This window comes from Tachyglossus aculeatus, chromosome 8, assembly GCF_015852505.1.
Source record: "Tachyglossus aculeatus isolate mTacAcu1 chromosome 8, mTacAcu1.pri, whole genome shotgun sequence".
NCBI classification, from domain to species: domain Eukaryota; kingdom Metazoa; phylum Chordata; class Mammalia; order Monotremata; family Tachyglossidae; genus Tachyglossus; species Tachyglossus aculeatus.
Genome location: NC_052073.1, coordinates 33,111,675 through 33,134,796, shown reverse-complemented (window position 1 = coordinate 33,134,796; position 23,122 = coordinate 33,111,675). Strand labels below are relative to the sequence as shown.

Sequence of the window (23,122 nt, the reverse complement as noted above, 5' to 3'; positions counted from 1 at the left end):
GAGATAACTGATGCACAGAGAAGTGAAGTGACTTGTCCAAGGTCACACAACAGACATGTGGCGACTGAGATTAGAACCCACGTCCTCTGAGTCCCAAACCCATGGTCTTGCCACTAGACCAAGCTGCTTCTTTAAGTACAGTGCTGTGTGCTAAGTAATGATGGGTTGATTAATCCCTGCCCTCAAGGAGCTTAAAATATAGTGGGGGAGATAGACACTAATAAATTTACAGAGAGCAACATGAAGGAAAGTGAATATTTAGGTGAGTGAGGAAGTGGTTCAGTACTAGGGCATGAACAGAAGTGCTGCAGGTATAAAATACTTTGTGCAAAGTACTGAGTTGGTAGTTGGGTGGATAAAACCAGGAGAAAGATGAAGCTATCCCAGAAATGTCTCCTGGAGGAGTTAAGCTTGAAGGATTTGAAAATGGGGGGAACTGTGATCAGGAGAATATGGAGAGCATGAACAAAGAGACCGTGGAGGAAGAGGTGGGAACAAGGTACAGTGAGTAGCTGAGCATTAGAGCAAGGAAGTGTGTGAACTGTTTATCTGAAGCTCCATGCAGTAAAGGTATACAACACTAGCAATGGTGCTCCCAAGTGGCCAAAGTATTTCAGTAGCTTGAAAAAGAGATAAATACTGGGCTTTTACTATATTGCTTCACCTACAGGTGCTCTTCCAGGGATAAATTAGGTGGTAGGATCATTTATGGGTTTGTAAATTCTTTGTTTTTTATTAGAAAGGCTAGTCCAAGGGAACTTGAGGGCAATTTGCAGTCGATAATTTATTTTCACACTTCTTTGTTCTGATGCTCAGCTACTCACTGTACCTTGTTCCCACCTTTTCCTCCACTGTCCCTTTGTTCATGCTGTCCATATTCTCATGATCACAGTTTCCTGCTCCGCCCCCCCATTTTCAAATCCTTCATCTCCTCCAGGAGACATTTCCAGGATAGCTTCATCTTTCTCCTGGTTTTATCCACCCAACTACCAACTCAGTACTTTGTACAAAGTATTTTATGCCTGCAGCACTTTTGTTCGTGCCCTGAACTTTGGCCTCGGCACCCCTGGTAATTAACTTAAGGGCAGTAACCACTGGTCAAAGGAATAAGAAATCTGCCTCTCACTCTTCAGAGAGGCAGGAACTCTCTGCACTGAAAAGTGTCAGGCAGCAGAACGAAGACCTAAGGGAAATGTGGTTCCTGACTTCTCAATTGCCGGTCAGGCATGTATTCTAAGACCCTCTTAGAAGCTGCTCAAGAAGTTCGTTGCATAATTTGAACAGTCAACTTCAAGAGAAATCCCTCCAATGGGTCAAAGCTGCATTTTATGAAGAAAGATGTTAAAGATGGCTGGGTCCATGCCATGGCAGCAATGGCCAAATCTTTGTTTGTATTTTTTAGAGCTGCTACCTCACAAAGTTCTCCTTGGACATGGCAGATGTGTTACTTCATTGCTTTATCCCCATGGCCAATCGTCCAAGTTTGACCAGAGCTGGTTGGTGTCAGGGGACCAGGATTCCTGCGTTATCTGGTGGGACATTTTCACGGAAGAGATTTTCCATAAATTTTTTCTGCAAGCTGGTCCCATAACCAACCTTCTAATGTCACCAGAAAACTACAGAGTAAGTAATAGACTTGGATCATGTCAGCTGTGTACTGTCTGAGTACCAATTTATCTTGAATGCTACTGTCTTCTCTGTGAGTCAGTTATTCCTTTAGACTTATTTGATTGGCAAGTTGTAACAAACAAACATTTCTCACAGCCGCCATGCTCAGAAATTTACTTGGTTCTGCTTAGGATGCCAGCTTTCATCATGCAGCTGTAGCAATGGAAGTTTGAGGGAATGTTTTCCCCACATCGCCAGTCTGCTCTGGTATGACGTGATCCCCATTGGCCCAAGTAGATTCAGGGTAGAAAGGAACAGTTGTGCCCAGGGATGTGATGCCTATCAAAGTCCACATTGCTCAGGACTTTTATTTCTCGGTGTTTTAAAAACTTGATGGTAATCAATACAGTAAAACAACAGTGAATGGCCCAGAGGTAAAGCATTAAGCTCCTTGGTGGGGGAGCGTGACAGTAATATAGGGATTTGTATCGACATTGTCAGTCATGGGCATATCATTGAACCATCTCTGCCTTCACCCATTAATTTCCACTGAGTCAGGGTTACAGTCATGTGGTATTTCCATAACATGAGGTTCTTCAAGAACCCTGTGCCTGAATAGTAATGACCAGTGCAGACCTGTGCAGTGGAGTCCAGTTTCCCTTGAGTTGCAGGTCAGAGACACATCCAGACCATTTGAGGGTTCAGACCCAGCTTAAGCTTGGGTTATCCCATTTTAGCCAAGTATCCCAACATGCTCCCCTGACCGCATCTTCCTGCCAGAGACCCGAACCACCAACTCCTTACCCCTTTCTTAGTCAGCACTGTCAGAAGCGCACATGAGCTATGAGACAGGCAAAGGGCAGCAGCAGCAGAAAGGACACCATCCCGGCCTAATGTATCCCTGACTAATCCACGGTTCCCGGAATAGTGGAATATAATGGCTCGGACCCATTTAATGTTGCACTAGCTGCAGGTGGGGTCTATCTTCAGTAAAAACTCGGTCTCGGCCGGGTTTATCCCGCTTGGCTCTACCTGCTGCCCAAGTGTTTTGAGAAGCAGTATGGTCTAGTGGAAAATTCTCAGGCCTGGAAATCAGAGGACCTGGGTCCTAATCCTGTTTCTGCCACTTGCCTGCTAGGTAACTTTGAGCACAGGCAAGACAGTTAACTTCTCTGGGTCTTGTTTTCTTCATCTGTAAAATGGGGAGTGGCTGTTTTCCCTCCTACTTTACTGCTGCTGCTGCTGCTGCTGCTGATGGTATTTGTTAAGCACTTACTATGTGCCAAGCACTGTTCTAAGCTCTGGGAGGGCTACAAGGTAATCAGGTTGTCCCACTTGGGGCTCACAGTCTTAATCCCCATTTTACAGATGAGGGAACTGAGGCACAGAGAAGTTAAATGACTTGCCCAAAGTCACACAGCTGACAAGTGGCAGAGCTAGGATTAGAACCCATGACCTCTGACTCCCAAGAATGGGCTCTTTCCACTGAGCTATGCTGCTTCTCTACTGTGAGCCCCATGTGGGACAGGGACCGTATCTGACTCTATTAATTCGTATCTACCCCAGTGCTTTGTACACATAGTAAGTGCTTAGTAAATACCACTATCATTATTGTTGATAATATAATTATATAATAGTAACAGTAATAATAATTGTCCACCCTTTGCTTCACTTGGGCCACTTGGACATGCTGCTTGTTTTCCCTGCTCCTTCTGAAGTTTGTAGGGTTTAAGTGATACTATGGGTCTGTAGGCTTTCTCTAGGACCTTGAGCTCTTCAGGAAAGACTTTATTTGTGAATTTGTGAAGAAGGAAAAAGTGAACGTCCCAATGAGGAGCAGAAACCCAGCAGTTTTGGCCTCCTCTGAGACTGACCACTTGGTTTCCCAATGGAAAAACCACCTTCACTCTTGGACTTGGCTTAAAATTAGCCACCAGATGCTGGTCCAGAGTGAGTGGCTAAAGTCTGCCTGGCATTGGTTTTGCAGCTGAAGGAGCATGGGATTGTCTGCTGTGTGTGCAGTGACCATTCGGTCGCCCTTCTCCACCTGGAGGAAAGGTCATGCCTTCTGCGTGCTCGGAAACATCTCTTTCCTGTGAGGATCATAAAATGGCACCCCGAGGAAAACTTCTTAATTGTCGGATGCGAGGACGATTCCGTTTACATCTGGGAAATTGAAACAGGTAAATAGGGGTTGGGGGGAAGGAGTGTTCTCTCATTTCTCTCGAGTTTGCATCATTGCTTGAAGATTCGGGAGAGCAGGGAACATAAGGATGACACCAGCAACAGAGGACAGAGGACAAAGACTGAGCCATTAGAGGATTTAATTTTAGTACAGATAAGTGGGTGTGTGGCGGGGGGCAGTGGAAAGGCTCATACCAAAGCAGGGTATACCTACCGATAATAAAACACAATGACTTAAGTCAGATCCTGACAAGCAGATGATTAGCTGACAGTGCACTGCACAGAAATGAGCCGGATATTTCTGGAAGCTATAAATAAAAACATAAGTTATCTACTTTAATTATTAACAAGAAAGAAATTTACTGCCCTACCAGTCTCAAATTCTCATTACATTCTGCCTTCTTCAGCACACTCACTATCTCTGCAACCTTTTGGGCTAATTGATGATCTGTAATAATGGAACGTAATTAATTGCAAAGCTCACAGTGGGTAGTCAAGAAAAGGAAAGCTGAGTTTTTCAGAGGAACTTCTAATATCTCAGGTATTTCGGGTTAGGAAAATGCTGATTCATAAGGCCAGCAGCTCTGCAATTTGAATTCCTCGGACTCAAAAATCTGAATGTTTCACTACCGACTGCAGGATTCTGGCTCATTGCTGTCAAACACTCCAAGCAGGCTGGAAAGGGTGCAATACTTTGTAGGCGGTGGGGTAGCTATCGAATATAGAGTAGTCAAACTCCCAAACTCCCTCCTGCTTCCCATGAAGAGGACACTTGCCAGCTGGAAGTAGAGGTCCTTGTCAAAAATGTTGGCTGTTTGAATAAGCACTTCGTCCTATTGCTGGGGGCCAACAGGTTTCACTCTAGGTGCATCAAGGACTAGATCCCTGCATACATAACAGCTCTGAAGCAGTGAGGTTGATCCTGACAGTCCATTGCATAATAATCTTCAAGTTTTAAAAGAAAAAGAAGGCATAGAATACATTTTGCTCAGTTTCTTTCTTTGGGAAAGGACATACTCTGAAAAATGTTTCTCAAAGCCCGATGTTTTAAATATTAAATTTTATGTTACTAACTTTGATATGATTTCACCTGGGGTGTATCTTTTCCTCCAGTTCATGGAAATCACACCCTGTGCCTTTCTTTGGTTATTTGTTTTTGTTTAGCTTTGTTTTCCCTTTTGCACTATTGTCCCCTTCTGGACTATAAGCTTGTTGTGGACAGGGAATTTGGCTGTTTATTATTGTTTCGTACTCTCCCAAGGGCTTAGTACAGTGCTCTGCACACAGTAAGTGCTCAATAAATATGAATGAATGAATAAAAATGTCAGTTGCATTGTGACCATGTTTGGTCTTGGAAAAGATTAAGAACCCTGGGATGATGAGTAGAGTGCCCTGTTTGATTTATTTGAGCCGTGGCAGGAGCTGTAGTCAGATGACATCGTACTTTCTCATAACATTACATTTGAACTGTTGTCATTAATGCCAACTCAGCTGAACATCAAAAGGGGTTTTGTGTTTTTTTTTCACTTAATGGAAAACTGTTCTTGGCATTTTTTAGAAAGCATTTCAGAAATAGAATTCTGTTCACCTGGAAAGGAGAATAAAAGGAAATCTGTCTTCCTCTATGAATTTTCAGGGAAGTATGTGAAATTATTGCTGTAGATAGTATTGCTAGAACAAAGAGTGTTTAATAATGCACCTTCCTTTCTGCCTTTGGCAAAAATCCACAATGTTAAAAAAAAAATTCTGGGAAACTCCTGCACGTTTAAGACGCCCGAGATTTGCAAGATACATTTGTCCTTTCACAGATGGTGAAAGTCACCTTTAATGATTGTGTGACTGGAAAGGTCATTGCAGTACCATCAGACTGACCATACTGTCCCCGCACAAAGGCTGTCTCATGTTGCGCTATCATGTTTGTTGTTTGCAGTAACTGGTGCTCTTTTTGCCATTTTTTTCCTCTATGATACTTGTTAAGTTCTTACTCTGTGCCATGCATTGTACTAAGTGCTGGGGTGGATACAAGATAAGCAGGTTGGGCCACGCAATCCCTGTCCCATATGAGACGGACAGTCTTTAAGTTGGAGGGAGGAGGATTTAATCTCCATTTTACAGATGAGATAACTAAGGCACCGAGACGTTGAGTCATTTGTGACGTTGAGTCATTCATTCATTCATTCATTCAATCATATTTATTGAGTGCTTACTGTGTGCAGAGCACTGTACTAAGCGCTGGGAAGTACAAGTTGGCAACATATAGAGACGGTCCCTACCCAACAGTGGGCTCACAGTCTAGAAGGGGGAGACAGAGAACATAACAAAACATATTAACAAAATAAAATAAGTAGATTAAATATGTACAAATTAAATAGAGTAAAAAATACATGCAAACATATATGGATATATACAGGTGCTGTGGGGAGGGGAAGGAGGTAAGATGGGGGAGATGGAGAGGGGGAACACGGGGCGAGGGAGGAGGGGGCTCAGTCTGGGATGGCCTCATGGAGAAGGTGAGCTCTCAGTTGGGCCTTGAAGGGAGGAAGAGAGCTAGCTTGGTGGATGTGCAGAGGGAGGGCATTCCAGGCCAGGGGGATGATGTAGGCCAGGGGTTGACAGCAGGACAGGCGAGAATGAGGCGCGGTGAGGAGATTAGTGGCAGAGGAGCAGAGGGTGCAGGCTGGGCTGTAGAAGGAGAGAAGGGAGGTGAGGTAGGAGGGGGTGAGATGATGGAGAACCTTGAAGCCGAGGGTGAGGAGTTTCTGCCTGATGCATAGGTTGATTGGTAGCCACTGGAGATTTTTGTGTTAAGTGACTCACCCAAGGTCAAATTCATCATATTTAATAATCATGATGATGGTATTTGTTAAGCGCTTACTTTGTGCAAAACACTGTTCTAAGCGCTGGGGAGGTTACAAGGTGATCAGGTTGTCCCACAGGGTGGCTCACAGTTTTAATCCCCATTTTACAGATGAGGCAACTTCAGCACAGAGAAGTTAAGTGACTTGCCCAGAGTCACACAGCTGACAGTTGGCGGAGATGGGATTTGAACCTATGACCTCTGACACCAAAGCCCGTGCTCTTTCCCCTGAGCCACGCTGCTTGGATTGTGTCTGATCTGATTCTACTGTATCAACCCAGGATTTAGCACAGTGCTTGGCACATAGTAAGTCCTTACAAATACCATATTCTTAATATTAAGGGTGAAGTTAGTCTTCCTCACATTATCACCATTTTAGCTGCATCCCTTTTGATAAAAGGAGGATTGTGTTTGGCATTCTTCCAGTGCTAAAGAGAAAAATGCACCTTTCCTAGAGTTACAGGAGCAAAAAAAATCTTAATAAAGAAAATCAATGGTATTTATTGAGCATTTACTGTGTGCAGAACACTGTTCTAAGCATTTGGGAGAGTACAGCTGAGTTGGTAGTCATATTCCCTGCCCACAGAGGTTGAGAATACCTTGAAAAACATGCTTGCTTTCACTCTCTCTACAACTGATGGCCCCATTTGATGCTTATTTTCTGATGTTCCAAATGCTTACTAAGTGCTTGGGAGAGTACAATACAACAGAATTAATGTATACATGCCCTACCAAAAATGCAGTCAAGATGGGGAAAGTGACATTAAGGAGAAGCAGCATGGCATAATGGATACAGCACAGGCCTGAGAGTCAGAAGGTTATGGGTTCTAATCCTGGCTCTGCCACTTGTCTGCTGTGTGGCCTTGGGCAAGTCACTTCACTCCTCTGGGCCTCAGTTATCTTATCCGTTACCATGGAGAAGCAGCGTGGCTCACTGGAAAGAGCCCAGGCTTTGGAGTCAGAGGTCGTGGGTTCAAATGCCAGCTCCGCCAATTGTCAGCTGTGTGACTTTGGGCAAGTCACTTCACTTCTCTGTGCCTCAGTTACCTCATCTGTAAAATGGGAGTTAAGACTGTGAGCCCCCCAAGGGACAACCTGATCACCTTGTAACCTCACAGCGCTTAGAACAGTGATTTGCACATAGTAAGTGCTTAATAAATGCCATTATTATTATTATCTGGAAAATGGGTACAACCACGTGGGACAACCTGATTACCTTATATCTGCCCCAGCGCTTAGAACAGTGCTTGGCACATAGTAAGCACTTAACAAATACCATAAATCATTATTAATATGAATAAATAATTCATGATATAAAATTCAAAGATATGTACGTAAGTGTTTTGGAGTTGGGGGTGGGGAAACTATCAGACAAATTGCAGAACCAACATCAGAGTCCTCTGACTCCCAGGTTCTGCTCCTTCCCTTAGGCTATGCTGTCTCTTTGTTTAACAGTCCATCAATCAGTCACTCGATCATATTTATTAAGCACTTACTGGGTGCAGAAGACTGTGCTAAGTGCTTAGGAGAGTAAGGAGAGAGTTGGTAGATTTGTTCCCTTCCCACAAGGAGCTTACAGTTTAGAGGAAGCATTTGTTACAAAACAGCCAGCCCTTTCTTGATTGAAATACACTAAACGGGAGTCTTTGCATCAGTTGGCCCCTAATTTTCAAGTGAGATTCATTCATTTGTTTTTGTCTGTGTTTACGTACATGTATGTATATATACGCATGAATTTATGTACATATGTAATAATAATAATAATGATAATAATAATAACTGTGGTTTTAGTTAAACACTTATTCTATTCCAGGCCCTGTACTAAGTGCTGGAGTGGATACCAGCAAATTGGGTCAGACAGAGTCCCTGTCCAATGTGGGACTCACAGTCTCAACCCCCATAATAATAATAATAATGATGATGGTATTTGTTAAGTGCTTACTATGTGCAAAGCACTGTTCTAAGATCTGGGTGGGATACAAGGTAATCAGGTTGTCCCATGTGGGGCTCACAGTCTTCATTCCCATTTTACAGATGAGGTAACTGAGGCACAGAGAAGTTAAGTGACTTGCCCAAAGTCCCACAGCTGACAATTGGCCGAGCCAGGATTAGAACTCATGACTTTCTGACTTCCAAGCCCATGCTCTATCCACTACTCCATGCATTTAAGAGTATATTTACAAAGGCACTCCAAGAGCACACACCCAGAAATAGAATATATGCAAGGAAGGGGGGTCGAACACATACTTTGAAGACACAAGGCACTGTTTAAAACAGCAATTGGCTGCTAGCCGACTGCTGCAGAGTACAGACCAGCCTCCCTTACGACATTCAGGAGATGGACTGCTTTCTTTGAGCAGAGTCTTGGAGGATCAGGTGAGCCAAAGGGCAAATTTGTCAACAGAGACAGGAGCTGTCAGTGTCAAATAGAGCAAGGCAGAGCAGCGTCCTAGAGGAAAGTTTTTGGGGAAAAGGTGTGGAGTGGTGTTTACGAGTGTGTTCTTTCAACCACATTCACTGACTGCTAATAGTGTCATCAGTGCATAACCCAGATAGCTCTCTCTCTCTCTCTCTCTCTCTCTCTCTCTCTCCGTCTCTCTCTCTCTCTCTCTCTCTCTGTCTCTCTCTCCCTCTCCCATCTGCACACCCAGTTCTCCTAGAGTTGTGTTCATCACTCTTGAAGAGGAACTCAATCATTGTCATCAATAATTAAGATTATAATTTTATTTAAAATTTAACCTTCCTATTTCGTTACAAGGCAGAGGTAAGTCTCTTTCTGGCAAAACAATTTGAGGATCCATTAGCTCTTTTTCTCAACTATATCCTTTATATGCATGGTATTTCAGGTTTAAGCTGGAAAGATTTTATTCGCAAGCCCCGCCTTTTGGGATATTGGATTTTTCCTCAACAGCTGCAATCCCCAGATGATGAAACTTGTGGCGATGAGAGCATATTGGGATTTATGAAGCTGCACTCTTCCCGTCATGTTATTGGTTTTTGATTGCACGTTGCAATGTACACAGAAGGAGTGCTCCCAGAGCAGCCGGGTTTCCACTGGGAACAGGGGTTACAGGGCCTGCAGCTCAGGGGCTAGGGCTCAGAATGGAGGGCCTCAAACATTCCATCCATAACTATATATGTGTCTATCTGTATTTTTTAGTATATATAAAATCAGACAGTCAATCACTGGTATTCAGCGTGGCTCAGTGGAGAGAGCACGGGCTTGGGAGTCAGAGGTCACGGATTCTAATCTCGGCCCCTCCACTTGTCAGCTGTGTGACTTTGGGCAAGTCACTTAACTTCTCTATGCCTCAGTTGCCTCATCTGTAAAATGGGGATTAAGACTGTGAGCCCCACATGGGACAACCTGATTACCTTGTATCCCCCCAGTGCTTAGAACAGTGCTTAGCACATAGCAAGTGCTTAACAAATGCCATTCTTCTTCTTCTTCTTCTTCTTCTTATTATTATTATTAATGAATATCTACTTTGTGCAGATCATCAGTGTAAGTGCTCAGGAAAGTACAATTCAATGGAGCTGGTAAACATGATCCCTACCCCCAAGGTAGGACTCTGGTTTGTTTTTTTATATGTATATGCATATGCATTTTGATCTAAAACCAGCTATTTAAAATTGAAACTATATTTTACACATTTAAGGCAGAAATGAAGCCACAGAAGCCTTTCATGTTCATAAAAAGACAAGTTTAGTATTAGCATTATTAGCCAGAATTGTGATCATTTTGCTTTAAATCATTTTAAAAAAATTTGAATAAAATATCTACAAAATCTAATAGCCCCATACATGCAAGGGAGTTAATCCAGCCCTGGTTGTCACAAACTAAACAATATTTAGGGAAGTTATGCCAAATTCAAAAAACCGCTTATGGAAACAAGAAGTTGTTCCCATTTCCCTCAATTCTAATCTCTCCTTTGGCACAGAAGAGCACTATTTCCCAGCTGATCAAATTGTATCTATCCAAGGACTTAATATCAGGCATGGCTCATAGTAAGTGCTTAAAAATCCCAGCTGTTATCATTATTATTGCTACATTCCCTGATTGGGAGAAAATTTGACCTATCCTCTCCCTCAGACCCCTTCCTAGTGGTTATAGTTATTTATTAAATTAGTGAATGGGGCACGGTCCTGGGAGCCAGAAGGTCATGGCCTCTAATCCTGGATTCGCTATGTGACCTTAGGCAAGTCATTTCACTTCTCTGTGCCTCAGCTACCTCATCTGTAAAATGGGGATTAAGACTGTGAGCCCCACGTGGATCAGGGACTGTGACCAACTTGATTTGCGTGTATTCAGAGAAGCAGCGTGTCTCAGGGGAAAGAGCGTGGGCTTTGGAGTCAGAGGTCATGGGTTCAAATCCTGACTCCACCAGTTGTCAGCTGTGTGACTTTGGGCAAGTCACTTAACTTCTCTGTGCCTCAGTTACCTCATCTGTAAAATGGGAATTACGACTGTGAGCCCCCCATGGGACAACCTGATCACCTTGTAACTTCCCCAGCACTTAGAACAGTACTCTGCACATAGTAAGTGCTTAATAAATGCCATCATGATTGTTATTATTCACCTCAGCACTTAGTACAGTTCCTGGCACATAGTAAGTGCTTAACAGATACCACTGCTTAGTAGCAGTGGGAAAAAGAACTATACAGGAGGGAATTAGATTCTTAGGGCTCTCAAGAGCCTCAAAATCCAAGAATTAAAGTGTTGACAGAGGACTGCCTGCATACAAGTAAAGAGAAATGAAACAAAAACACCATAAGAACCACCCCACATCCCCTCCAAGCCATAGAGAAGCAGAGAGGCTCAGGTGCTTAAGGGCTCAGAGCCCAACACTCAACCGCAGCTCCAGTGTCCACCTCTGCCCGGTCCTGGCCCTACTAGAAGAGCACTACTAGGTCCTGGCCCTACTTGAGAAGCAGCGTGGCTCAGTGGAAAGAGCACGGGCTTTGGAGTCAGAGGTCATGGGTTCAAATCCCGGCTCTGCCAATTGTCAGCTGTGTGACTTTGGGCAAGTCACTTAATTTCTCTGGGCCTCAGTTACCTCATCTGGAAAATGGGGATTAAGAATGTGAGCCCCCCGTGGGACAACCGGATCACCTTGTAACCTCCCCAGTGCTTAGAACAGTGCTTTGCACATAGTAAGCGCCTAATAAATGCCACCATTATACTATTATTATTACAACTTTGTCTGGCACTGGCCCAACTCCTCCTCCAGGTCCTGGCCCTCCTCCTCCACCTGGTCCTGGCAAACCTCCATTGCCCTTTCCTGGCCCTCCTTCTCTGCATGGTCCTGGACCTCCTCCTCCACCCAGTCCTGGCCTATCCATCACTCTAAATTCTGTGGCACCTCATGCTGCTGCTGCTTCTGTCCTTCCTGCTATAATTGAGAAGTAACATGGCTCAGTGGCAAGAGCCTGGGCTTGGGAGTCAGAGGTCATGGGTTTGAATCCTGGCTCTGCCACTTGTCTACTGTGTGACCTTGGGCAAGTCACTTAACTTCTCTGAGCCTCAGTTCCCTCATCTGTAAAATGGGGATTAAGATTGTGAGCCCCATGTGGGACAATCTGATCATCTTGTATTACCCCCAGTGCTTAGAACAGTGCTTTGCACATAGTAAGTGCTTAACAATTGCCATCATTATTATGAATTATTATTACAAGGCAGGATGGGCTCATGGGCATGCTATGAGGCAGCGCAGGTGCTATTCCTTCCTGCCAGCTTCTCCCTCTGCATATGGGCAGGTATGCTTCAGCCTGCTTTCTGTAGCCTGTCTGTACATGCTCTCAAATCCACAGATCAGGGTGTGGATTTGGGGTGTAAAGTACAATCTGTGAAACCAGAATGGCTCAGTAACTTACAGTACTCCTATCTGTATATCATTGCTCAATTTCTATTTACATGATGAAACTCTAATAATAATAACTGTAGTATTTGTTAAGCACTTACTTTGTGCCAGGCACTGCACTAAACACTGGGGTGGATACAAACAAATTGGGATGGACACAGTTCCTGTTCCACTTGGGACTCACGGTCTCAATCCCCATTTTAAAAATGAGGTAACTGTGACATAGAGAAGTGAAGTGACTTGCCCAAGATCACACAGTGGACAAAAGGCAGAGCCAGTATTAGATCCTACAACCTTCTTACTCCCAGGCCTGTGCGCTATCCACTGCACCATCCATACTGCATCGGACTGACAGCACAAAGGATTAATTGACACATTACCATGAAGCTGTCTAGACCAGTTTCAGTCTTTTTAAGGTAGTCTTCGCTATTTTAAATTTATAACCACTGCTTGAGTACTTATTAATTTCATTTCTAAGAATCAGTCAATTGACAGTATCTATTAAACACCTACTGTATACAGATTACTATACTAAGTGCTTGGGAATTCCTTATCCTGGGACTGCATGAGCCTCTGACATTTATGCACATATCAATCAATCATGGTTTGTATTGAGCATTTCCTCTGTGCAGAGCATTGTACTAAGTTCTTGAGAGAGTACAGTATGTTGTCAGCTGTGTGACTTTAGGCAAGTCACTTCACTTCTCTGTGCTTCAGTTACCTCATCTGTAAAATGGGGATTAAGACTGCGAGCCCCCCGTGGGACAACCTGATAACCTTGTAACCTCCCTAGCAACTTAGAACAGTGCTTTGCACATAGTAAATGCTCAGTAAATGCCATCATTATTATTATTATTATTATTATCAGAGGTGGTAGACATGATCCCTGCCCACCAGGAGCTTACATACTAGAGGGGAAGATGAAATTGAAAGTGCTGTGGGGATGAGAGAAAGGGGTGAAGATCGAGTGCTTGAATGGTACAAATCCAAGTCCACTGGTGACACAGAAGGGAGACCGTGTCTAACTCTGTTATGTTGTTACATAGTACTATCTGCTCTTAGTTTAGTGCTCTGCACACAGTAAGTGCTCAATAAATGTCATTGATTGATTGATTGGTTGATTGAAAGGGAGTAGGAAAAATGAGAGCCTAGTCGGGGAAGGCGTTGAAACAGATGAGATCAAGGTTCAGTGAATAGGTTGAGGTTAGGGGAGTGAAGTGAGCATGCTGGGTTGTAGTAGCAAATCAGTGAGGTAAGATAGTAGGTGATGAGCTGATTGAGCACTTTGAAGGAGGTGGTAAGAAGTTTCTGTTTGGTACAGAGGTGGATGGGCAACTATTGGAGGATTCTGAGGAGTGGGGAGATGTGGACTGAACATTTTTTTAGAAAAATTGATCCGGGAAGCAGAGTGAAGTATGGACTGGAGCTGGGAGAGACAGGAGGCAGGGAGGTCGGAGAAGAGGCTGATGCAGTAGTCAAGCGGGCATGGTAAGTGATTGGATCAGCATAGCAGCAGTTTGGATGGAGAGAAAAGGGTGAATTTTAGCAATTTTGTGAGGTATAATCAATGAGATTTAGGTGATAGATTGAATATGTGCATCATACAAGAGCTATAAGTCAAGGATAATGTCGAGGTTATGGGCTCTCGTTATGGGCACGTGCTTGCTAATTATGTTGTATTGACTCTTCCAAGCACTTGGACAGTTCTCTGCACATAGTAAACACTCAGTAATGTGATTGATTGATGAGGAGGATTGTGGTATTGTCTACAGTGATGGGAAAGATAGGGGAGGACAGATGAAGTATGTATGTGTGTATATGTATTGTATATACTTGTTTGCTTTCATATATATGTGTTTGTGGATGTGTGTGGTGTATATATGCACAGATTTCATTGTCAGTAATCAAAATCAAAGCTTCCTATTTTCAGAATGTCCCACATGAGGGTTTCACAGTCGCTGAGGCAAAACAGAGTAAGACCACTCTGAGTTGGCAAAAAGTGTGAATTGTAGCAGGGCCATCTAAAAATATAGATTTATTATGACATTTCCATCTTGGTCACTGGGAAAACCTCGGGTGTGCAAAGCACACTTCAGGGGCTCTGTTGAAAATACAAAGAAAGAGAGGGAAGGTGTACTCAGCAGAAAAACCGGTAAGTTTAAGAAGCAGATTAGAGTAGTTGAAATCACACAGGATTAGATTCAGGAGGCTTGAGTTCTAATTTAGCTCCACCAATTTCCTGCTGGGTGACCTTATCTGTGCCTCAATTTCCTCATTGGTAAAATGGGGGGATAAATACCTGTTATCATCCTTACACTGTGAGCCCCATTTGGCAAAGAGATTGTGTCCAATCTGATTGTGCTGCACCTACCCATTATTAGTGGAGGCAGGTTCAGGGAAATCTGTGTGACAGTAGATCCAGCTAGGAGTAGTAGGAGGAGATTAGAATTTGATATTATCTTTCCTTCTTTTTTTTGTCCCTCTTTCCTTCTTCTTTCCTCGTCTCTCCATTTCCAACTTCAGTATAGTTCAGGGCCCACTGACCTCCAATCGAATGGCTAAATCTTACCTATCTCGGTATTCACTTAATTTTCATCCTACCCTCAGCCCCACAGCACTTATGTATATATCTGTAATATGTTTATTCATTTTAATGTCTTGTCCCCCTTTTTGACTAAGCTCCTGCTGAGCAGCGAACATGTCTACCAATTCTGTTGTAATTTACTCTCTCAAGAGCTTAGTACAGTGCTCTGTGTACAGTACATGTTCTCCTTTCACTTTTGCTGTCTCTCATTTTCACCTTTCTCCTATCCCCACCCAACCATCTCTCCTGTCTGTTTGTCTCCTGTCTCCTGCCTGCTTACTGCAACAGCCATTATAACTGGTTCCTAAAATAATTTGTCAGTCAATCAGTGCTATTTACTGAATGCCTCCTGAGTGCAAAGCATATACTCAGACCTTGGGGAGTGCAAAAGAAATGAAACACACATCCTCTGCCGACAAGGACCTTACATTATAATTGGAGTCTCAGCATTCTATAATATTGTATAGTAAAGCCACTGTCCAAATTACAGCCATGACTTTAGAATTGGAGGGGTATGAAAGCATGTATTATTTTTGAATATTTGCTTTTGTACAAACACAAAATCTCCTTCATTTAGAATGTAATGGTGCCTGGTAACCTGTTGTTCAAGGACCAGAAACTAATCCTTATCACATTATATCCCCCCCAGCGCACATTGTATCCCCCCCAGCGCTTAGAACAGTGCTTTGCACATAGTAAGCGCTTAACAAATGCCATTATTATTATTATTATTATTATTATTATTATTATCTGGTTAGCTTTTTCATCTCGGGATTCCACTATTGCTTCAGAGCAGATCTCAGTGTGGAAACAAGTCCAGCTCAGCTCCTGGAGTGATATGGTGGGCCTTCAGACCGAAGAGGTTGTGTTCTTCCAGCAGTTACCGCTGCTGCTGTGGCATCATTGTCCATCCACAAATAAAAGCGTGGCTCAGTGGAAAGAGCCTGGGCTTTGGAGTCAGAGGTCAAGGGTTCGAATCCCGACTCCACCAATTGTCAGCTGAGTGGCTTTGGGCAAGTCACTTAACTTCTCTGGGCCTCAGTTACCTCATCTGTAAAATGGGTATTAAGACTGTGAGCCCCACGTGGGACAACCTGATCAACTTGTAACCTCCCCAGCGCTTAGAACAGTGCTTTGCACATAGTAAGCACTTAATAAATGCCATTATTATTATTATTATTATTATTATTATTATTATTATTATTATTATTAAAAGGGCCAGTCAGTCAGTCAGTCAATCATATTTATTGAGCACTTACTATGTGCAGAGTACTTCAGTATGCACTTGGGAGAGTACAGTATAACACTTCACCCTAGCCTGTTTGGATTTATGCCCAAGAACTCTAGCCCAGCTGACTTCCAGCCCAGGTTGCCACCCAAGAGCTCAGTCCTCTGCCCTGTAGATGGGGAGGGAGGTTGAGAAAGTTGGGAAGAATGTTTAATCCATCAATCAATCAATGGTGTTCATTGAACACTTACTGAGTACAGAGCACTGTACTAAGCACTTAGGAGAGTACAATACAGCAGACTTTGTGAATGCATTTCTTATCCACAGTAAGCTTGCAGTCTAGAGGGGGAGACAGTCATTAATATTAATAAGTAATTTATGATCATGTACCTAAGTGTTGTGGGGCTAAGGGTTGGGTGAATTCCAAATGCCCTAGGGAACAGATTCAAGTGTGTAGATGATGCAGAAGGTACAGGAATTGGGGGAAAAGAGGAAGACCTTATGGAGGAGATATGACATTAATAAGGCTTTTATGATAGGGAAAGTCGTAGTCTGGAAGGGTATATGGAAGGGGAGAAAGTTCCAGGCCAGAGGGAGGACACAGGAAAGAGTTCGGTGGCAAAATAGACGAGATCAGGGCACAGTGAGCAAGCTGGCACTATGGGGCTATAGTGGGAGATCACTGAAGTAAGGTAGGAGGGGACAAGCTGATTGAGTGCTTTGAAGCTGATGGTAAGGAGTTTCCATTTCATGTGGAAATGGGTGGACAACCACTGGAAGAAAAGGGAGATGTCAATTGAATGGATTTTTAGAAAAATGAATTAGGCAGCAGAGTGAAGTATATAGACTCGTGGGAGAGATGGGAGGCAGGGAGGCCAGCAAGGAGGCAGGTGCAGTAGCCAAGATGGGTCAGGATAAATGTTTGGAGCAGTATAGTAGCAGTTTGGATGGAGAGAAAAGGATGAATTTAAGCGATATTGTGAAGGTAGATCTGACAGGATTTGGTGACATCTTGAATATGTGGATTGTATGAAAGTTGAGTTGAAGACAATACCAAGATTATGGGCTTGTGAGCTAGTGAGTGCTTTGCACATAGTAAGTGCTTAATAAATGCCATTATTGTTATTAGTGAGGATAGTGATAATTGTCTACAGTGTTGGGAAAGACAGGGGAGGACAGGGTTTGGGTGGGAAGATGAGATGTTCTTTGGCAGGACATTCTGATAGTGCTGTCCTGAGGAAATGCAAGACTGCAGAGTAGGAGAGAGATCAGGGCTGGAGTTGTAGATTTGGGAATCTACAGAGATGGTAGCTGAATCCATGGGAACAAATGAGTTCTCCAAGGACATGAATGCTCTAAGCTCTCTCTTTTCCCAAGGCTGAAGAAGCTTCTTCTGTAGTGTCCAGTGTGACAGTGACAGTCATGTATGCAAGTTGCCTGTGGTCTCACGGTGCTTTGTTCTGGATGGAGGGAGGAATCCTCATGGCTCACGGGCACTTCAGAATTAACAGGCTAGTTGCTGTCAGCTTGAGGAAGTTTGGGTCCTCTCACCCCACCACAGCACCATAGAAATAATGTATTTTCCTTTATGGAATACTCATTTCTCTGAAAGCCCATGGTGAGAGCCAGAAAAAATTCTCATTGTCCAGATAATTATTCTTTGAGACCAGAGCTGCTCTTTGTGTCATGTTATGTTATGTTATGTGCTTAATGTTGGGGGACAGGGTGCAGGCAATAATTTTCACTGCTCAAGTAACTTTCTACAATTAATTTAACATGGATTTTTATTCATGTCAAAGTTCCACAGTTAGAATTGTAAACCAAACTGTTAAAAATGCTACATTAAGAAAATTGGATTTATGCAGGAGGATGACACTGTGTCACTTGCTTAAAAATATAGCGATTCTTAGTAAAATACGGGAGAGTGATTGTCCTGGAGATCATTACAAGGATAATTAGAATCTCATGGGATTTTTTTAGGAAGACAAAGTGAAGGGGAGTGATACCAGAGAGTAACCCTGCCCTCGTGATCTGTATTGGTCAAAGCTTTCTATAAAGTGGCCATGGTCAACATGGCTGCCTAAATAATAATAATAATGGCATTTATTAAGCGCTTACTAAGTGCAAAGCACTGTTCTAAGCGCTGGGGAGGTTACAAGGTGATCAGGTTGTCCCACGGGGGCTCACAGTTTTAATCCCCATTTTACAGATGAGGGAACTGAGGCACAGAGAAATGAAGTGACTTGTCCAAAGTCACACAGCTGACAATTGGTGGAGTGGGGTTTGAACCCATGACCTCTGACTCCAAAGCCTGTGCTCTTTCCACTGAGCCACGCTGCTAAATGAAGCTTGCTATTGATTAGATTTCAGTCAGTTGAGGTGGAAGGGGCATGGAGAGGAGAAAGTACAAATTTATGGGATCCTGGTTTAGCCAAACTGGTGATAGTATGACATTAACTTTATTGTGAATCATTCCCAAAGATCACCACACAGAGGTGAATTTTCCAGGCCACAGAGATTTCTCATTAGTCAGTGATGGTATTTATTTAATGCTTGCCAAGTGCCAAGTATTGTTCTCAATACTGGGCTAGGTTCAAAATAGATAAGACACAATGCCTGGGCCACCCAGATCTCTCCCTCTAGACTGTCATCTTGCCGTGGACAGGGAATGTGGCTACCAACTCTGTTATATTGGACTCTCCCAATTGCTTTGTACAGTGCCCTGAACACAGTCCACAAACAATAAATTCAATTGACTCACAGCCTAAGAAGGAGGGAGAGCAGGTATCTTATTCCCATTTTACAGATGAGGAGACTGAGGCCCAGAATGATTAAATGACTTGCCCAAGGACAGAGCAGGGACTAGAACCTTTATCGCCTGACACACTCTCTCTTTCTCTCTTTCTTTCTCTCTTTCTTTCTGTATGTAACATTTCATTCTGAAGATCTTAGCTGAAACATACATTCCATATGTATTGCCAGTTTTTTAGGCTGAGCAGAAATGAATTGCACAGACCATAGAAAATAGTTACAGCAACTATTTCAGCTGCTGACTGCATCTCCAGTCTTTTCTACAGGTCCTTTCTAGATCACATAGGAATGTCCCTTGTGTTAGGTTGAAGACAACTGAAGGGGGAGTGATAAATTCTTTGTTCTCTAGACAGACATGTCTGAAAATGTTGATCTTTAGAAGTCTGTTTTCTCCAGTGATTCCTTGCCTGGCACTTGAAGATGTCCTGGTAACTTGTACTTCCCAAGTGCTTAGTACAGTGCTCTGCACACAGTAAGTGCTCAATAAATATGATTGATTGATTGATTGGTATGGGACATGCTCTGCTGACTCTCCATCATTCATCTGAATTCATCTCTGAGGGAAGACACTGGATCTCATCCTTGACATTGGCCAACAGAGTTCAAGCCCTCCAGAAAGCCCACCTCCTCTGGAAGGCCTTCCCCTATTAAGCTCCCCCTTCCCAGGTAGCATCCATCCATAAACTACGCTCAGCACTGATACTGAGACACCAGGTCTTGAGTGCTTGTCAGAAATTTTGATTCTCATTCATTTGTCTATTTTCCTTCTATACATTTCCTATCAAGAGCTACAGTGATTGTGAATTATTTGCCTCTGAAATCTCCTTGAGAGCAGCGTCTGGATCTATTATTCAATTTTACTCCCCCAAATGCTGAGTTCAGTGCTCTGCAAACAGAAGACATTCAATCAATACAATTGATTGATTGATTAGCTCAGGGCCACCAAGGACATGCTAGTTCTGCAGAGAAAAGCCCAGCCCAGAGCTCCTAATAAATGGATTGTGGAAAATTTAAATGAGATTATAAGCACCTCACGGGTAGGGATCATGTCTTCCACCTTTGTTGTGCTCTCCCAAGCACTTAGTATAGTGCCCTGTCTATGGTAGGTGTTCAGCAGATACCATTAGTAAGTTGACTCCGCGATCAGTTAAAAATGAAAAGATTTCTCTGGGAACATTCCAGTATCCAGTTAAGAGTGGCAAAGAAGAATGGACAGAACCAAGGACAGGTGATTATGCTGTAAGCAGCATGGCCCAATGGATAGAGCATGGGCATGGGAGTCAGAAGGATCTGGGTTCTAATCCTGACTCTGGGCAAGTCACTTAACTTCTCTGTGCCTCAGTTCCCTTATCTGTAAAATGAGTATTAAGACTGTGAGCCCTATGTGTAGACAGGGAATGGGTCCAACTCGATTACCTTGTATCTACCCCAGCACTTAGTACGGCACTTAGTACAGTGCCTGGCATATAGTAAGTGCTTAACAAATATCACAATTATTAGTATTATTATTATAATGGTCAATACCTTGACCAGATCTAGTGATTTACTGTCTGCTATCTAGACGGTGATCCCCATGTGGACCAGGGACTTTGTCCAATGTGATAACTTTGTATCTACCCCAGTGCTTAGAACAGTGCGTGGCACATAGTAAATGCTTAACAAATGCCATATTTATTATTTTTATTGTTGATTTCTGGTGAGTGTCTTTGCAGCTCTAGACTGCAGCATCTAGACCCCCCTCTAAACTGTGGGCAGGGAATGTGTCTGTTATATAGTTCCATTGTATTCTTCCAAGTGCTTTGTACAGTGCTGTGCACACAGTGAAAGCTCAATAAATACGATTGACTGACTGAATGCAGCTCCCAGGGATGCAGGGTTGGTTTAGGTGTCATTGGTATTTTTGGGTCAGAGTTGTTAGGGGACCAAGATTCTGGGCACTTAAAGTCTATGGGGTCCAAGGTTTAGGGGCTGTATGTTCTCAGCCTTGCCTTTCACATTCAGTCATGGTCGAGCTGGTGGGGATTTTGGGTGAGGCCGGACAGATCCCCTCTCAGGTTGCACCAACTGCACTTCCTAATTTTCTCAAGCAAGAAAGGCCCCTTCTGTGGTGAAGGAAAAGTAAACAGTGGGAAAACTGCTTCATTTTGAAAAAGGTGCATATGCAATCCCCACCCCCTTAATTCTTCCTATCCCTTAACTCCTCCTCTTCCCTCTTGTCCCCCAGTGTGTCCCCTCTTCCCTTTATTGCTCCCTCTTCCAACCCTGTGCCTCTCCCCATCTTTGATTTTAGACAATAATTATAAATATTACTGTATATTCATACAATTTTCTTCAGAAATTATAACTTCAGCATCTTACCGTAGCTCTAATTCAAGGGGACCCTCACTGAATTTCCTGCCTTCTTTTTCTTTGCCCTGTCAGACTGTATTATGTACTGTCTTTTTATATGATCAATTGTAGCAGTAGGACTGGACCCTTCCTGAGATTCCTGAGACTGCTTCATTTCTAGGAGACAGTAAAATTACTGCTACCCTTGGTCAGGTACTTTGCAAAACTTTTGCAAAAAAAAAAAGCAAACCAATCCTTTTTCTGGGAAGCTCCATTGTGTCCTAGAATCAAAAGCACAATGAGCAGAAGGGTGCTGTCTGCCATCAAAATGGCATGTGGGCTTTGAAGGGAAACCAAGTTCAAGTAATTGTCCTCTTCAAACCACTCTTTATCACTCATGGCTGTATTTCACTTTAAAGAAATCCTCTAAAATCATCCGCACTCACAGATAGGTCATCCATCCTTTTTCCGAAAGGAGAGGTCACTTTTTTCTGAATACTCGTCAACTTTTAAAAAAACTTTCCGTAGCAAAGTGAACTTCTCCCTGACAGGAAGTGAGTCACATTGATATTTTCCAACCCCCCAAAGCCTTGCATGTTTTTATTTATTTATTTATTATTTTTAACAGAATTATTTTCCAAACCTCTTCACCGATGTATCTCTCAGGCTCTCAAAATGCATTTGGGGTATTACTGTGGTATGTGCAGGATATGTATGGAACATTTTGTGTGCGCAGAAAATCAATACAATTTCATTCTAATGGTAAAAATAAATATTTTCTGTACTTCAAATTATTTTCACCAATTAAATTCTACTCTGCATGGCCTTTATTGTTTCCTGAGTCACAGCTACCTTCCTGCTCTTTAGCAAGTTAAATATCACTGAGATAAGCTTTGGAGTGCTAAGAGCAATCATCTGAGTCTCTTCTTGCTAGGGCCAGCATAGAGATAAGGCACTGTCCTTCCACCTCAGAAACCTGTGGCTTGAGGACTTAGGGGTAAGGGACAGGCTTTTACTGGGGTATTTGATGGCACTTGAGACTGCCAGGCAGCACTTGGCTGATGTAGCAATCCTTGATGAAAGTCCTGGGACGTGAGTTGCACTGGTTATTCAACAAAAAGTAATGACATCATTCAGATGTTTTGTGGATGATCTGGGGATATTTGACCTCTCCTGTCCCCTCCCCCTTGTTGCAGACTCCTGCCTCCCGCCGCCCCCCCCCCCCCCCCGACACCTCCCCAACCAATGTCCTGGATTCTTGTTCACCTGGACCACACACCCAAGCCAAGGAACAAAGCAGAAGGAACCGAGGTGGGAGGCGGCTGGGCACTGGACACAAAGGCATAGGTGCCGTATCCATTCTAGACAGGAGGCCTGCCAGCTGAAAACTGGACTGCCCAGTATTAAACTGGATGAATGGCAACCCTGGGCAGTTTGGAGTGGAGCCGTGGATAACCCCCTCGGTGGCCGGATGGAGTCATTCAGCATCTCTGTGGGCACCCCAGCTGCCAAGGATCATGGGGATAAGCCTGCAGTGGCCATCTGGTCTTCCCCAAGCCTCCTCCTTTCAATTCCCTAGCAACCTCCCAAAGAGCAGCTGCCACAGGATGGAGCAGAATGACCAGGTTCACTGGACTGTAATGATTATAGATCTCATAGAA

General features: G+C 43.4%; 1 protein-coding gene across 1 annotated transcript in view; it reads left to right on the top strand.

The window, feature by feature from the left end:
- Window positions 1-23,122, top strand: part of WDR72 (WD repeat domain 72) — a 203,930-nt gene that overhangs the window by 24,329 nt on the left and 156,479 nt on the right. The window contains exons 11-12 of the mRNA XM_038750044.1: window positions 1,403-1,623; window positions 3,596-3,791. Of these exons, the coding sequence (XP_038605972.1) occupies window positions 1,403-1,623; window positions 3,596-3,791 (417 nt within the window). The remainder of the gene's footprint in view (window positions 1-1,402; window positions 1,624-3,595; window positions 3,792-23,122) is intronic.